General features: G+C 35.6%; 1 protein-coding gene and 1 pseudogene across 2 annotated transcripts; both read right to left on the bottom strand.

The window, feature by feature from the left end:
• LOC132174513 (G-type lectin S-receptor-like serine/threonine-protein kinase At4g27290) overlaps positions 1-6778 on the bottom strand; it is an 8914-nt pseudogene extending 2136 nt beyond the window's left edge.
• Positions 6779-8245: 1467 nt separating this feature from the next.
• Positions 8246-13086, bottom strand: LOC132173741 (G-type lectin S-receptor-like serine/threonine-protein kinase At4g27290). Of its 2 annotated transcripts, none has more exons than XM_059585331.1 (8): positions 11811-13086; positions 10173-10307; positions 9835-9992; positions 9553-9763; positions 9192-9429; positions 8963-9113; positions 8470-8765; positions 8246-8337 (listed from the first exon to the last, which is right to left on the bottom strand). In XM_059585331.1, exons 1-8 carry the CDS (start codon positions 13084-13086, stop codon positions 8295-8297), a joined length of 2508 nt encoding a protein of 835 aa, XP_059441314.1. In that variant the 3' UTR covers positions 8246-8294. The 2 variants fall into 2 exon arrangements, with proteins under 2 accessions (XP_059441314.1, XP_059441315.1); XM_059585332.1 differs by having other exon boundaries at positions 8246-8334.
• Positions 13087-16435: the final 3349 nt, after the last annotated feature.

Raw genomic sequence — 16435 nt, 5'->3', positions numbered from 1 at the left:
TGGGCAATAAAAAATAATTTTTTAAAAGAAATATTAAAATATTAAAAAACTAAACTATTAAAAAAATAAAAGAGAAAGAAAAAAAAAAATCAAAGGGATCAAAGGGGTGGCTGGAGGCCAAAATGGGATGGCCGGCCCACCCCATTATGGCCAGGGGTGGCTTCATGGCCAGTCTGGGGGTGGACGAACCACCCTCAAGGGGTGGTCCGGCCACCCCAATAGGCCAAAAGAAGAAAAAAAAAATAAAAAAAAGGTTTGGTTGTGGGGTGGCCAGACCACCCCAAGGGCCTGAATCCACCCCCATACCGGCTACAAACTATTTAGGACTAACCCGAACCCATGGGCCTCGTAGTACGGCAGGTTCGAGAGTAGAGTCTCATCGATGTCAAACATCCACATGTCCCCCCCATCTCCAGCGATCTCCACCGTCTTCGCAAAGGCAAGCGAGTCCTCGGCCACGATCTCCGAGTTAGACGGGTACCACTCGCCGATCGTGTAGTCCTGCACGAAGCACTCACACCTAGCCAGAACGGTGGACCAATACTGGGCGTCGTCGGTCTCGACGGAGAACCTCCAAATGTCACAGTAGAGATCCTCACCTATCCGGATTTTGCAGTCTCCGGAGACCAATTGGATTATTAAATGGGAAACAGCAGTGGAGACAAGGCAGAGGAGAAAGAGGCTGTTTTTTTTTTAATTTTTTTTTATTTGAGAAAGAGGCTCGTTTATTTTTTAATTATTGATTTTTTAATATTGAATTAATTTTATATTATTACTTTAAAAAAAATTATTTTTTATTGCCCAAAACGACCCCAATGTGGGTCGTTTTGGGCTACAGCATGGTGCGGTAGTTTTGAACTACCGCACCTAAGCCGGATCCTGTGATGTGACTTTTAGAATTTTTAATAAATTAAAAGTCAATAAATCACATTTCAAATTCAACCATAATTTTAAAAGTCACATCACATTTAGAAGGACCCTAAGAAAACTTTAGAAGGACTTATAACATTACTTTTATATACAATCCCTGGAGATATCAATGTATTGTATCGGGTAAAAGTCTTGTTGTTTTACAAAATTTAGGAGAAAACTGACCTTATGAAGTCATCCATGGATGGGTTAAGTGGATGTTGGGAGAAGAGGCATATCAGTGAGTATCACTTGGTTACACGCGCGTTGAATGGCAGAGTTCACCTTTCGAAGTCAAAACACTTCAACATTCTTAGAAACATGTATTCCTTCAATATTCTTAAGGATAATGCATTCCTTGTTTAGTTCAAATGTGCTCCAGAACAAGGTTTCACCAATGGAAGCAATAATGAAGATCTAGAGCCCCCATTATTTGGAAATTTAGGAGAAAATAATTAACAAAGAGGGCTCAGATTTTTTTTATTTTTTTATTTTTTGGTGGAAATACGAAAGTACTATCTGCACAACTATAGTTTATTTTGTTGTTTATAAAGTCATCCAGGTGGAGGGATGAGTCTTTTCCACTTAAAGAACTCCATCAGCCATTATTTATAAGTATGAATCAAAGACACGCCTTATTCCTTAGCATTTGTGATTGATACAGAGCATGTATTAACTTGGTTGTAAAACATGCCTATCCAAGGCAAAACAAATTATTCGATTGGCCTAAGCGCTTCAACATTATCAATGGGATTGCTTAGGCAACTTTATCTTCAACAAAAATTCAAACTAGGAATAATTATTCGGGTTAAATACCTTATTCACCAATGTGATTTAACTTCCTTATTTTTTGACTCCTAGAGTTTACTTTTTATCGCAGGAGGTCCCTCTGATTTGCCTAAAGACAGAGATAATCTCTCCGTCCAAAATTTGATAAAACGACATATCAGCACCAATCACGGTTTGACAAGTGTCCATATAATTAATTAATTAAAATAAATGAATTTTTTAAAATTAAAAACATTAAAAAAAATTTTAATTAAAATTTTTTTAAAAAAAAAAATTTGGGGGTGGCCGTAGCACCCTCTTTGGCCATTTGGGGGTGGCCAGGCCATGGGGTTGAGATTCATTTTTTTTGACTAGTCGGCCAAGGTCTAGGGAATTGTGAACCAACCTAACATTCTCTGACAGAATGAAAAAAAAAAAAAAATCAATTGGTCCTTTGGGGTTGCCGAACCACCCCCAAGGGCCGTCACTCCCAAATATTTTTTTTAATAATTTAATTTAATATAATTTTTTAATATTTTCAATTTTAAAATAAAATTATTATTTTTAAATTAATTAATTATATGAATATGTGTCAAACTGTGATTGGTGCTGACGTGGTGTTCCGTCAAATTTTGGACAAAATTTTAATGGATGGACCATCTCCGTCTTTAGGCAAACCAAAGGGACCTCTTGTGATAAAAAAAAGTAAACCCTAAGAGTCAAAAAATAAAAAAGTTAAACCACATTGGTTAATAAGGTATTTAGCCAGAATAATTATCCATAGGGATCTAAAAGCTAGCAATGTTTTACTAGATAGTAAGATAAATCTGAAAATTTCAGACTTTGGCATGGCTAAAATATTTGGAGGAAATGAAACTGAAGCAAAGTAAAGCAGAGTGGATGGACCATAGTAAGAATCTCTATATATTTTGTATTCTTCAACCTTTGTCCATAAGTATGCTGATTTCATCAATGATTTCCTACAACAGTTACATGTCTTCGGACTACGCAATTAATGGACTGTTCTGTTCTCAATCAAATCTGATGTATTTAGCTTCGGTATTTTGGTAACTAACTAAACATAGTGAGTGGCATGAGAAACAGGGAATTCATTCATTTGTGTCAAGCAATATATTCTCTTTTTTTTTTGGCCACTGGGTTCAGCTCTAAGGGAGGGAGAGGGGGAGATTTTCACCAACAACTTCCGGTTATGAGACTTGGTTCTCAGGCAATCTTTCATTCTTTTGGGGTTTCAATATATTCTCTGTTCTCCCTAAACTTCTGACAAAATGGTCTAATTTCTTCCGGGCATGGACACGGGGTGTTCTTACAGTTTTTATTAACCGCTTTAACCACTAACTGCTAACCGCTTTTAAAAGCGGTTAATACAAGCCGCTAACGGTTAGCAGTTAGTGGGTTTTTGAAAACCACTAACTGTTTTTTTAATATATATATATATATATATAGATGACCAAATGGTGATGGAAGTATAATTGAATATGTTTATGTTTGTGTTCCTTATTTGGCATATCTACTTTAAGACTTTTTAACAACTGAGTTTTCCTTAATTTTTATATTTGTATTACTTTGAATTAGGAATTTGATCATCCTGATGATTTTCATCTAACTATACTCTTTTTTTATTTTTTTTATTTTTTGTTGATGCTGATAGCATTTGGAATTTTTTAGGTACCCTTTACATATATTTTTTTATATAGGTTCATTTTGGAGCAAGCCCAATGTTGTATATCGTAACCTACATGCTTGTTAAATAGTGCATATTTTGATGCCAAAAAGGCACATAAAAGACACATAAAAGGCCAAAAAAGGCAAAATAAAAGGCCAATGTAGTATATCATTGCATTCCAAAGGAGTCCTTCGAATTAGAAAAAAAAAAAAATAGAAAAAGGAGTCCTTCGAACACACCCATCAGACCAATCCACTGAACTCCAATGGTTTGGAGACTTGGGTAAGAATCCTTCCAAGCATGCACATATAGAAGAGTTATTGATATTGCAGGTAGCATATGCGCCACATATGGCATAATTTTCGCACCGATCTGCCGGGAATGTAGAGAAAAGCTCCCAACTCTGTGTCCGATCCATCCATCCAAATCGCTGCCCAACGCCTGATGGGTTTAGCACATATCTTGAGAAAACATAAGTGTTTAGGAGTTTGAACTCATAATAGACCTCCTTCTCATTCAACACAAATTCGTACCCAAATACTGGACTCGGTCTTACCCCATGACCCCTAAAACTGAGGCCATTCCATGAACCTCCTCTAGCCTTTATTTTAGATCCCTCCATAGCAACAAACTGTGGATATCCTCGAAGATCTATCCGTAATGAAAACGCACCTTGAGAAGGATCATCCGTGCTCTTCCAAGATGATAAATACCATTCTAGACCAGTTACTAAGTTCCATCCAAGCTTCATTTCCGCTAGGAGTGTGTCACAAGGATAATCAAAACTCTGCCACATAAACTTCTCCGGTTCATCAACGTTCCCATCTTTGACAACAAGATTTCCAGCGTCCAAGAGCTGTGCAACTGAATTTTCTGCAGTTTTTGATGTATTGGATGACCACACAGTACCGTGCTATTAAGAAGCACAAGAACTCCACCATCAGTGACCTTTAAAACTCCCGAGTGATCGCTAAGCAGAGCGTCTCTGTTGGCTACCCATGCAACTGTCTCGGAAGATATCGTTTACCAAATTCCCAGCTATCGACTATTGGAATTACCTGGGCTGAAGAATCCCAATTGAAATGATCGGCCAGCTGAAACTAAGGTGCCACCGTCTCTTAGAGATTGAGTTGGAGTAATAGTGTCTTGTGTAATGGAGATTCTTTAGAGGGAGAATAAGAAAGAGTAGAAGACAAAAAGATGGGGAAAGGATTTCATTGATTTTATAATGGTTTATCTACATGTAGTATATGCATAGAAATTAAGATTTAAGCAGCCTTCTTCTCGGTTTTCTAGCAGATGTTCTTTATTCTAATGCATGGTTGGTGTATCTGTTCTTATTCGGAGTACTCTACCCTTCTTCTAGGATTTTTCCTTTTTGCCTTTTCACTTTTTTTTTTTACCCCACAAGTCTTGGTCTTTTTCATCCTCCTTTTCTACAAATTTGAACTCTGGAGGAGTGTCTGATGCTCCTATCCCCTTATTTGCCAACGGGCCTAGGTATGTGATGTGACTTGAAAACCGATCAGGTCACTCATGGGGTCCAAGATTGAAAAAACTGAATTTGACTTATTTTTCGACCATTCATTGCAGTTGACATGGAGAGGAGCAGGTAATTGAGATTTGAGGGGTAAAATTGTCCACAAAAAGTGAAATGATAATTTTACCCCTCTAAATATAATGAACTGGGATTGAAATAAAGAGGATCCTTCTCCTTCAATGGAAGCTGCAGCATTAATGCTCTGTTTGTTTCGAAGTGGAAAATGTTTTTAGTGAAAAATAATTTTCTATAATATTTTTTTGGTGTTTAACATGTACGGAATTTTATTTTTTTTTATTTTTTTTTTTTATATATATATTTTCATTAAATCATATTAAACTTTAAATTATGAAAATGTCCAAAATAGGTCTCGACGATGACCTAGCTGAGTCGCGTGAGTTCCAACCGAGTCCAAGCAAGGTTCCAACCGAGTCCTGGCCGGGCTCGACCAAGACTCAGCGTTGTCCTAATTGAGTCTCACCGAGTTCCCAACCGGGAATTGACCAGCTGAGTCGCCATGGTGTCCCGGTCAAGTCTTGGCGATGTCCCAGCGAGGTCTCAACAGTGTCCCTGTCGAGTCTTGGCAGGGCCCTGACGGTGGCCCAGTAAAATCCTGGCAGGGTTTTGGCAACATCTTAGCCCGAATTGTCAAGTTGAGAATGGGATGCTTAAACTCGAAAAATTATTTATGATTTTCAAAAATGAAAACCATTTTTCGGAAAAGAAAGGTTTTTTCAGTCAAATTGAAAATATTTTCCATTGACTATTATTTTTCGTCATACCAAACACCCAAAAATACGGAAAACATTTTTCAAAAATCATTTTACGTTGAAACAAATGGAGCCTAGTCTTAATACTTTGAGAAAAATACATTTTACTCCTATGAATTATTATCCATTTTTTACTTATTATACCTTTAAACTTTTAAAAGTGACATAAGAGCTTCTCGAACTACCTATGCAATATGCATGTCAAATTAGACACTTTTTGCATTTTCTACCCAAAATACCCCTAAATTTATTAAAAAATAACCATTTAAAAAATTAAAATTAGTAAACAAAAAAAAAAAAAACAGAAAATGCCAAAAAGGGTGGCCTTTTCATATTACCCCCTTACATATATATATATTTTTTTTTTTCAAATGGTTGTTTTTCTATATTTTTAAAATTTTATTTTTAATAACTTCAAAGGAATTTTTGGCAACAAAAAAAAAAAAAAAAATACAAAAGTGTCTAATTTTATACGCAATTATAGTATGTGGGGGCTTCGATTTCACTTTTTAAAGTTTGGAGGCGTATTTGCAAATTAAAATGGGTGATAGTTTAGGGGCCAAAGTATATTTTTCCCTAATACTGTTGTTTTCTATATTTGTTTTCTTTCCTAAAAATAAAAATATGAACAAAGAACTCAAACACAAAACGTTTTTAAGAATTAAAAAAAAAAAAAAAAATTATGAAAAAAATTTCAGTCAGTATTTTGTTAAGAGAGTTAGAGAAACCTTATCTTTTATGGAAAGCTAATTTTGTTTTGATGTAGGACAACGACTCCCTATTTTCGGTGCTAGAAAAAACGTAACAAAAATAAAATTGGTGCAATGCCATTTGAGCACATTTTTATTCGATCTTAGGAAGTTCAAAAGGAAAGAACCTACACCTAATTTCAAGACCCCAAATTTTAGTCAAAAATGCCTTTTATTAGACTAGGAAACTATCAAGTTTAATTTTTTTGTTTTTTTGTTTTTTTCTAATTAAAAAGGCGGGAAGGGGCGACCAGTGTAATTTTTTCCCTTGGGCATGACCATCAAGGTTCTCACCCGTTGTAGAATGTTTGGTTTGAGCCATAGCTACTGTCTGAGAAGGCAAATCCGTCACCATAGGCCCACCAAAGTGCAAGTTGGTAAAGCCCCTTTTTTGTAGTATCTGGTTCGCGGATTACTACCGCAAGCGGATTTAAACCCGTAAGTAACCACTAGGAAGAAAGGAGGGGGGGAATTGAACTTTATTCCCTGCTGCTTTACCAACTCAGCTACCACCTTGGTAGTCTATCAAGTTTAATTTGAATTGTCTTCTTTTTTAGATTAGGTTCAATATTAGTTGGTTGGTGTTTCCTTCTTAAAAGGATTCATTGCCTTCTTTTTTTTTCTTTTTTTTTTGTTACTTAGATTTTAGTTTTCCAACTTTAGGATTTTCCCATCTTTAGAATAGTCAGATTTCCATAGTTGGGAGAATGCTCAAGTTTTAGTTTGATTCTATTATTTGTTTCTTTCTTTCATACTTCTGTTTTCTTTATTGTAAAGACTAGTGAATGTAATGAGAAAGAAAATAACTTTGATAATGAAATATTGAGAATTACTGAGACTTTTTTAGTCCTTATTTACCAAACACATCTGTCCTTTGATATCTTGATTGATACAATCCATCTGTTGGTAAATGTCTTCTTGCAGGTTCGTAAAGGAAAGCTTATAGTTAATGAAAACTTCATCCTTGAATCACCTTCTTATGGAGGTTCTTAAGGGAGAATAAGAAAGAGTACTAGACAAAAAGATGGGTAAAGGCTTCCATTGATTTTCTAATGGTTTATCTTTTCGTATTTGGAGTAATATAGTATTATTTGCATGTAGAATATGAATGGAGAGAGCGTGGAAGAGAAAGTACTTACATCGGGATGTGTATCTCTTTTAATAGGAGGTTCCTTTTGAAAATGGTCCCTTGAATGCTTGTCACTTGATGAACTTGTGATTATTTGATTATTACCATATAGTGGGGTGACCGAGTGGGTTTGTAAAGTACTTACATCAGGATGTATATCTCTTTTAATAGGAGGCTCCTTGAAAATGGTCCCTTAAATGCTTGTCACTTAATAAACTTGTGATTGTTTGATTATTACCATGTAGTGGGTTGACCAAGTGGGCTTTGTAGTAATTATATCCACGACAGTAGCCCCCGGCCCGTTCTCATGACAGACCCAGTTTTTGTTAGTAATTGCCCTTATCTATGGACGTAATTCAAATCAAGGAAACTACATAAATTCTTGTGTTCTCATAGTTGTTTGTTTTTTTTACTTTAATCATGATTTATTGCATAACATGATTGGTATAAAAGTTTGAAAGGCCAAGAGGGTTCCGGAGACCATGGTTTGGAATATGCTTAATCAAAACGTTCAATTGCAACTTTTAAATGCATTTCTGGTGATAAATTAGTTCTAAATTTATAGGATGTATTATTAAAGGTATTGATTTTGAGATTATTCAAAGAAAAACATATATTTTTTTGGCAAGTAAAAACATATATTTTCAATCGCATAACCTAGTCCTAACTCCTGTGTAAAGATTATCCACTAAATGAATAAACAACATGAATACAGTAGAAGTAGCCTTGCTATAAGCCAAAGCTATTTACCTTTTTCTCTTTTTGACCCTTCTATCCTAATCCTGCTGAAATCAAGTTAAATAATTATACAGTAGAATAGTAGCTTCCAGCTAAATATGCTGAAATCAAGATTACATAACTTCATTTAAATTAAAAATAAAAACTCTCTGTTTTGGCTCTCAAGTAATATTATTTACCGTGCTTTAAATGATGTAGTGGTGATTTCGTTTGCCGAATAAGTTCCATGCTTGCTAGATGAAGAATCATCTTCTAGTGAAACCGTAAAGAAACCTGGCTGTTTCGGCTTAGGCAAGAAACTCTCACTACTCAACATTTGAACCACAGATGACATGTTTGGCCTATCTTCCGGTCTATGTTGCACACATAACAGACCCACATGAATGTGTCGTAATACATTAGATAGAGTGCACAAGTCACCTATCAATTCATCGACCAATTCCATTGACCTGTCTTCAATCCATAGTTTCCATGCCTGAAAGAAATGAAAACCAAATTTTTGTTGGTCAAACTACTGTCAAATTGGCTGAAGACCATTAAAAGAGTCAATATAACAAGGGCATCATGACACTATGTATTGTCATTAAACTGCAATATTAATATGCGGTTTCCTTCAAAAAAAAAAAAAAAAAAAAAAGTAAATTATTAGGATTTGTCACTCTTTATGCTTACATGTCCAAGAAGATTAAGGTGGTGGTCTGGGTGACAAAATCCCCGGTTCTTCTTCCCACTCACTATCTCTAATACTAAAACTCCAAAGCTAAATACATCAGATTTTACTGAATACTGTCCATGCTCCGCGTACTCAGGAGACATATAACCACTGCGAAATATCATTGCAAAGAAAAGAAGTTAAAAAATAGCTACACTTAACCTATAAAGGAAGTTGAAGCATACTTACTATGTTCCCATAATCCTATTGGTCTCGGAATCAATTTGATCTCCCCCAAATGATCTAGCAAGACCAAAGTCAGAAATTTTTGGATTCATATCGTTATCTAGAAGGATATTGCTAGCTTTGAGATCTCTATGGATAATTCTCAGTCTAGAGTCTTCATGAAGATAGAGAAGCCCTTTAGCAACACCACGAATAATGTTGATGCGCTTATTCCAATCGAGTAATTTTCTCTTTGGTTGATCTGTCCAATTTCACACTCATGTTAGTACATACCTTGCTAAATTCTTATCAAACAATTTCATCAATGAAGGAGGATAAGAGTAAACATAAATGTTTTGAATCAAGTCAAGGTCAAGGTTCAAACCAAAAATAAAGGAGTCCAAGCTTTTGTTTGGCATGTATTCATAGACTAACATGTTTTCATTTTCTTGAATGCAACAACCGAGAAGCTTCACAAGATTACGATGTTGAAGTTTGGCAATCAAAATAACTTCATTTTTGAACTCATCTAGTCCTTGTCCAGAATTCTTTGAAAGCCTCTTCACAGCTATATCTCTCCCTTCTGGCAATGTTCCCTGAAACTCAAATAGTTAGTATATTTTGAAAAATAATAAAATATAGCTAAACTAGTTATGTTATTATTTACCTTGTACACAGGTCCAAAGCCACCTTCTCCTAGTTTCTTGTTGTTTGAAAAATTATCCGTAGCATTAACTATGGCGGCCAGATCAAATATCGGTAACTCCATATCTTCCTTCCCACCTTCATTGTCATAATCCTTCCTCTGACTTCCTTTTGTCGTTCCTAAAATAACAAGAGATGCATTGGCAAGAAAAATCTTGGACAATTCTTTTACAAAGGCAAATTTCTCTCCCCCCCCTTCCCCAATCTCATTCCATGAAAGACCTAGTTATTTAAATTTCTTAGCTATAAATTGACTATCATTAATCAATTATTATTAGAGTTCATTTCTTACAAATTTACCTTGTTTTTTGAGTTTCTTCTTCCATATGTATAAGAGCAGTCCAACTATTATCATTCCCACGACTAGTAATGCTGAGCCGACTATAATTCCTACTAGTTTCTTCTTGCTGGATTGCCCCTCTTTCTCAAGATGACCTGAAAGATCAAAACAGAGTCCAATTCATGCATTTCAGCCAAGGATAACTAAAGAAAAGAAAGAGACTTTATTTTGTCCATATTCTAGACAGGGAAATGGGTAACAGATGAGGTGGATAAAGCAGTTGAGCTCAACACCAAATTATCTAGCTTGTGGTTTTATGGTCAGCCTATTAAGCAAGCTTTGAAAGATGTTATCTTGTGTACCAACACACAACCTCAGAAAACATGCAGGAAAAAGTCTGAACCAACAGATATTGTTGTCCATATGTCCTATTGTCTAAAATAGAAGAAGAAAAAAATCCAGCAAAATCCAAAGAGAAAAATTGAAGATTAACCAACAGATATTGTTCATATGTCGGTCGGTGGTAGTGGACAATGTCTCTGTTTGTCAGTATTAGTCTCCACATGGGCGTAACAAATGTTGTGGGCCATTTCCTTCATCAACCTGTCAATTTCTACCCACCTAAACCAAGACTTTCTTCCCATACATCCACACCTGTTTTCTTGTCTCCATGAAGTTATTGTTAGTCTTCCCACCTAAACCAAGACTTTCTTCCCATATATCAACACCTGTTTTCTTGTCCTTTTTTTATTTTATTGATACTCATTAGTTTTCACAACTTTAGTTTTTTTACCATATTTTGCCATGACTTATAATTTATAGGTCCTATTCAATGAATATAGGTCTTTGAATAAACATGACAGAATTATGTGGGGTGAGTGAGATCTATAAACTAGTCAATTGTGGTGGGACTTGGGCACTAAAACTATTGTATTAATTGGTGTTGAAATATATACTGTGTAAGAATTTCATGAAGAGGATGTCAAGTGTTATCTATCTCTATATTTCTTCCTTCTTTTTTTATGAGTAAGTTCTTCATTAACAAAACAACAAAATTACAACTCTTCAGCAAGACAGCAGAAACATAATCATACTACAGAACAGTATAATACCAAATCAACCAGCAAAAACTTCACAACAAACAAAACACAAATACAAACAACTAACATCAAAATCTTCCCACATCTTACATCCTTCCCTGCTACAGAAACCACATTCTGCAGCAACTCAAAGAAAAACATACCAACCCAACAACAGAACACATTTACAAGCAGCAGCCCTTCTCACAGTATTCAACTTCCACCTTCTGCATAAACAACTTTAAACCCAAACTTCCTCTTTATGGTATATATATTATATTATAACTATAGTGCTAAAATCAATATTATGGTACAGGGAATAATCACAATACAGTGTTAGCCCTACATCTTCTTCGATATGCTTGCACATATTTGAGAAGATAAATCCTTCTCTTGCTGTAGCATGCTAAACATACAAAGTCCAGTTTCCAAGTATGCTAATCTATACATGTTAAGAATGTCAACAACAACTATTTAATACAGTAGTATAAGTTTTATTTTGCTGGCACCAACCATTCCATCAGCACCATTCGTTAAAATAAAAGAAAAATAAAATTCCAAATAGAAGTGAAATCTTACCCAGTTCGGAAATGGCCATCCTTATATAGAAGTCTTGCCCACCCTCAGAGAATTCTCTTATATCAACAAGGCTACCAAACCAAAGCAGGCAGCCGCTTCCTCCTCCCCTGACATCTAAAGTTGAATATGCTGTGCAGGAGCAGTTTTTCAAACACATTCCCTCGCATTCCTGGAGGGTCATGCTCTTGTTATACCAGGAAGAAGACGTGTCGGGCAATTTCACCCCCGTCTGCTTCCGGAATCCATCTCCAACTTTGCATTTCAAAGGAGTCCTTCGAACACACCCATCAGACCAATCTATCGAATCCCAAGCTTTTGGAGACTTGGGTAAGAATCCTTCCAAGCATGAACATATAGGAGAGTTATTGATGTTGCAGGTAGCATAAGCACCGCATAAGCCATAATTTTCGCACTGATCTGCCTCGGATGTAAAGAAAGGCTCCCAACTCTGTGTCCGATCCACCCATATGAATCGTTGCGCAATGCCCGATGGGTCTATCACAAATCTTGAGAAAACAGAAGTGTTTAGGAGTTTGTAATCGTAATAGATCTCCTTCTCATTAAACACAAATTCATACCGAAATACTGGATTCGGCCTTAACCCTTGATTACCCGTAAAAGTAATGCCATTCCATGACCCTGCTCTAGTCTTTATTGAATCTCCCTTCATATTAACCCTTTGCGGAAGCCCACGAGGATCTATCCGTACTGAATACTCACCTGGAGCAGGATCATCCGTGCTCTTCCAAGATGAAATAAACCTATCTAGACCAGTTACCAAGTTCCATCCAAGCTTCATTTCCGGTAGGTGGGTGTCACAAGGATAATCAAAACTCTGCCACAAAAAGTTCTCTGGTTTATCATCATTACCATCTTTCACAACAAGATTCCCGGTGTCCAACAGCTGTGCAAGTGGATTTTGTAGGGTTGTTGATGTATTAGATGACCAAACAGTACCATTGGTGCTATTAAGAAGCACAAGAACTCCATCATCAGCGAGCTTTAAAACTCCCGAGTGATCGCTAAGCGGAGCTTCTCTGTTGGCTACCCACACAACTGTGTCGGGAGATACTGTGTACCAAATTCCCACATATCGACTATTGGAATTACCTGGGCTGAAGAATCCCAATTGAAATGATCGACCAGCTGAAACTAAAGTAGTGCCACCGTCTCTGATTGACTGACTTGGAGTAATAGAGATAGAGTCTTGTGTAATAGAGATTCTTAACAGAGAGAAGAAGACAGAGTAGACGAAAAGATGGGTAATTGCTCCCATTGATTTTCTTCTAAATGATTGATCTTTTCACATCCAGAGAAAGTAGAGTATTTAAGCAGCCTTGTTCTCAGTTTTCCAACATATGTTATTTTAATTGGTTTTATATGTTCTTATTCGGAGTCTACACTTCTTCTCTGTTTTTTTCTTTTTCAAACTATTTTCCTTTTCTGCAAATTTCAACTCAGGAGGACTGTCTGATTCTCGTATCCCCTTTGCACGGGGGCCTATGCGATGTGACTTGGGAGCCGATCAAAGTCGCTCATGGGGCCATATGTTGAAAAAACTGAATTTGACTTGGTCTTCGACCATTCATGCGAAGCTGCACCATTCAAGGCACTCATTGAGTCCCTGTTTTTTTTTTATTACTTCTGGTTTTTGGCTTCTTATTCTTCTCAAAACAACAATGATTAACAGGGGCGGACGTACGTTGATGAGTGGGGGGACGAATGTCCCCCCAAAAGTTTTCAGAAATTTTATATTAGCATGTGAAATTTTATATATATTCCCAAATTTCGAAATTTGTCCCCCCAAATTACTGAAGATGTCCTCCCAAAACTCTCTAACCAAAAAATTCTTCAACAAATTGTCCCACCAATTTTTTTTTTTTTTTTTTATTCTTTTTATCTTCAGCACTCTCTCTCTCACCGAAAAAATCTTAAATTGTCCCCAAAATAATTTTTTATTCCTGTTGAGCAGCTTTGGCTGCACTAGAAGACGGTGAATCCCCATTTTCACCAAAACAAGAAAGAAAGTCTACCTCAAATCATCACTGAAGGTGAATTCAAGCACCCATCACCCAAATGCTTCAAAATCAGCTTCTCAGCGCATCAACTTGATATGTGTCTGGTTTTTTAAGCCCGCAGCAAGAGAGAGAGAGAAGACTCATGTTTGCTTCACTGGCAAAGTCCTGCCAAGTCCAAGATGACTCAAAAGAAAAATAGGCTTTGAAATAATAAAGAAAGAAGAGGAAGAATGGGTAATAAAGAGAGAGAGAGAGAGAGAGAGCAGCTTGCTAAGTCACATGGTGGGGAAATGGGTATTTGCTAAATTTGGGTATTTCCAGATTCACGCATGGAAAGAGAGAGAGCCCCGGAGTGGATTTGGCTTGTCTCAAACCCTTATATTTTTAATTTTCTTTTTTCTTCTAGATAATTAATTTTCACCGCTTTTATTTTTTTAATGAATAATTTTCGCGGCTTAGTTGTTAAAGATTAAAATTAACATTTTGACTTATCTAATTTGAGATTTCAGAAGATTAAAATTTGGGTTATCTTAATTATTGCAAGCTGTAGCATTGTTTTGGCTTGTCTCATACTCTCATGCTCAGCATTATCGTAGTTGGGAGCCTCACGGCATTTTGTTAGGAGAAACAATTCATGCTCAAAGGTACAATTTTTCCTGAATCATATAGATTATACTTAGTTGTTATTGCTAATAATTTATGCTAATGTGTGTTTGTAATGCCATAAAATTAAGATTTTGAATAAGTATTTACTGTATTTTGATGTTATATGAGTTTTGTTTTTAGCTTTTATTGTTGGTTAATTTGATGGGTTTTAATTCATTAATTTACTTGTCATTCTTTCACTTGTTAGTGGTAATAAAAATTATAATAAAATTCTAACAAAAATGACTTGTGATTTACTATGAAATTATATAAGTTCGGTAGGTGCTACTATGTTCACGCCTAGGTAAGATAGTCACAATTGATATCTCCGGCCTACCCTTTTAATTAGAAAAAAAAAAAAAAAAAAAATCGTCCCCCCACACTCAAAATCCTGGTTCCGCCCCTGATGATTAAGGTTCGAAACCTTTTATATTCCGTGTATTAACATATTACCATCGTTTGTTTGTTAAAGACTTTTTAAAATTTGTTAAAGTAATAACACTAAATATTTATGAGAACGAAAAGAAAGTTAAATTGGCATTTAAAAAGTACAATTCACATCGAGGATTTGCTTTAAAGCAATGTTGAGTGAATGCACTTCTGCGTATACTCTAGTACTTCACATCAGACACACATGTGTACGTGTCACAATGGGATGTAGAGTACTAGTGGCGACTTGATGGAGCGATCGGTTCATGACTATTAATTTTTGAGCAATCATAATTATTTGATTTGGTGGTTTGGTCTGGACCGTAAAATGGTTCTAAGATAGAGCCAACAATTGGACTAGTTCTTTAGTAAAATCAATTATAAGATTAAATTAAGTTTGATCTAACGGTTGAAATTTAGTGATCGTTACGATCTAACGGTTATAATTAAATAATCATTAATAATAATTTAATCTAGCGATCAAAATTAAGTGTTTGTTAAGATTTGATGGCTATATTGTAATGATGGTTAAAGAGCAATTTGTTACTGTTGATAAGCTGTTAAAATGACAATTAATTGTAAACATTGATAATTATTGTTTTCTGACACAAACATGCACGACCGACATGATGCGGAGAAGGATCTTCTCAATTTCAAATGAAATGGAGGGGATCTATTTAATAGTTTTAAGAAAGCATTTTTGTTAAAAATAAAATAAAGTGACAAAATTGCCCTCCTAAAAACAACTAACCCATTCATCTCGAAGAGAGGATCCAAGTCAGCGTAGGTACGTGGATTTTAAAACCAAACAATACAAGATTAACAATTATTTCCAAAACCAAGAATTAAAACCAAGGAACTCATGTAAGATTTGCCAAATATGGAAGATATATAATTAGTTGTGATTGACAACATGATTTGATTTCCACATTAATACAGTGAAATAATGATGAAATAGTAGTGCGGTATATAGCATTACTCTACCATGAACAATGAGAAATAGTTGACGCACTTCTAAAGGGGATATAGTAGAACCTGATGGAATAATAGGGACAAATATGTGCTCACTCACAAGTAATGATATGAACCACGCTTAATTTATCTTATCTTTATCTTATCCAGGACCCGCTAACGTGACAGTGCCAATTAGTTATTGGATTCATCCTTACTAAAAAAAAGTTGATTAACACTATTGTTGAGGTGTAACAATGCTACTCTACTCACTTGGATGACTCTTAGAACATGCATTGCAGGGTGCAATTTCGAATGCCATAAAAGACTTTACTTTCCCTTACTTGACACAAATTGATTTTTAGATGAGATGATCAAAGGTTTAATCCAACAACTATTATCTCAACAAAATGAGATAGTTATAAAATAAAAATATAGCGTATAGTACTACTCGATCATCACAAAATTGAATAAATGCTATTTTTACAATTCAAATGTTGTTTTTGGTAATTTCGATTGTGTTTTTGGAAATCCAAGTACGGCTTAAATAATTGTGATGGTTTTGTAATGTAAACTTGTAAA

The sequence above is a fragment of the Corylus avellana genome, chromosome ca3 (genome assembly GCF_901000735.1).
Source record: "Corylus avellana chromosome ca3, CavTom2PMs-1.0".
Classification (NCBI taxonomy): domain Eukaryota; kingdom Viridiplantae; phylum Streptophyta; class Magnoliopsida; order Fagales; family Betulaceae; genus Corylus; species Corylus avellana.
Note: the sequence above shows the minus strand (reverse complement) of the source record. Positions and strands in the feature narration are given on the sequence as shown.

What these genes read in the sequence shown, in the direction of transcription:
- LOC132173741 (XM_059585331.1), bottom strand. Translation starts at nt 13,086, where the DNA reads ATGGGAGCAATTACCCATCTTTTCGTCTACTCTGTCTTCTTCTCTCTG. An exon ending in GATGGCCATTTCCGAACTGG is followed by an intron (nt 10,308 to 11,810) that starts GTAAGATTTCAC and finishes TTGATCTTTCAG; the next exon opens with GTCATCTTGAGAAAGAGGGG. An exon ending in ACCTTAATCTTCTTGGACAT is followed by an intron (nt 8,766 to 8,962) that starts GTAAGCATAAAG and finishes CATTTCTTTCAG; the next exon opens with GCATGGAAACTATGGATTGA.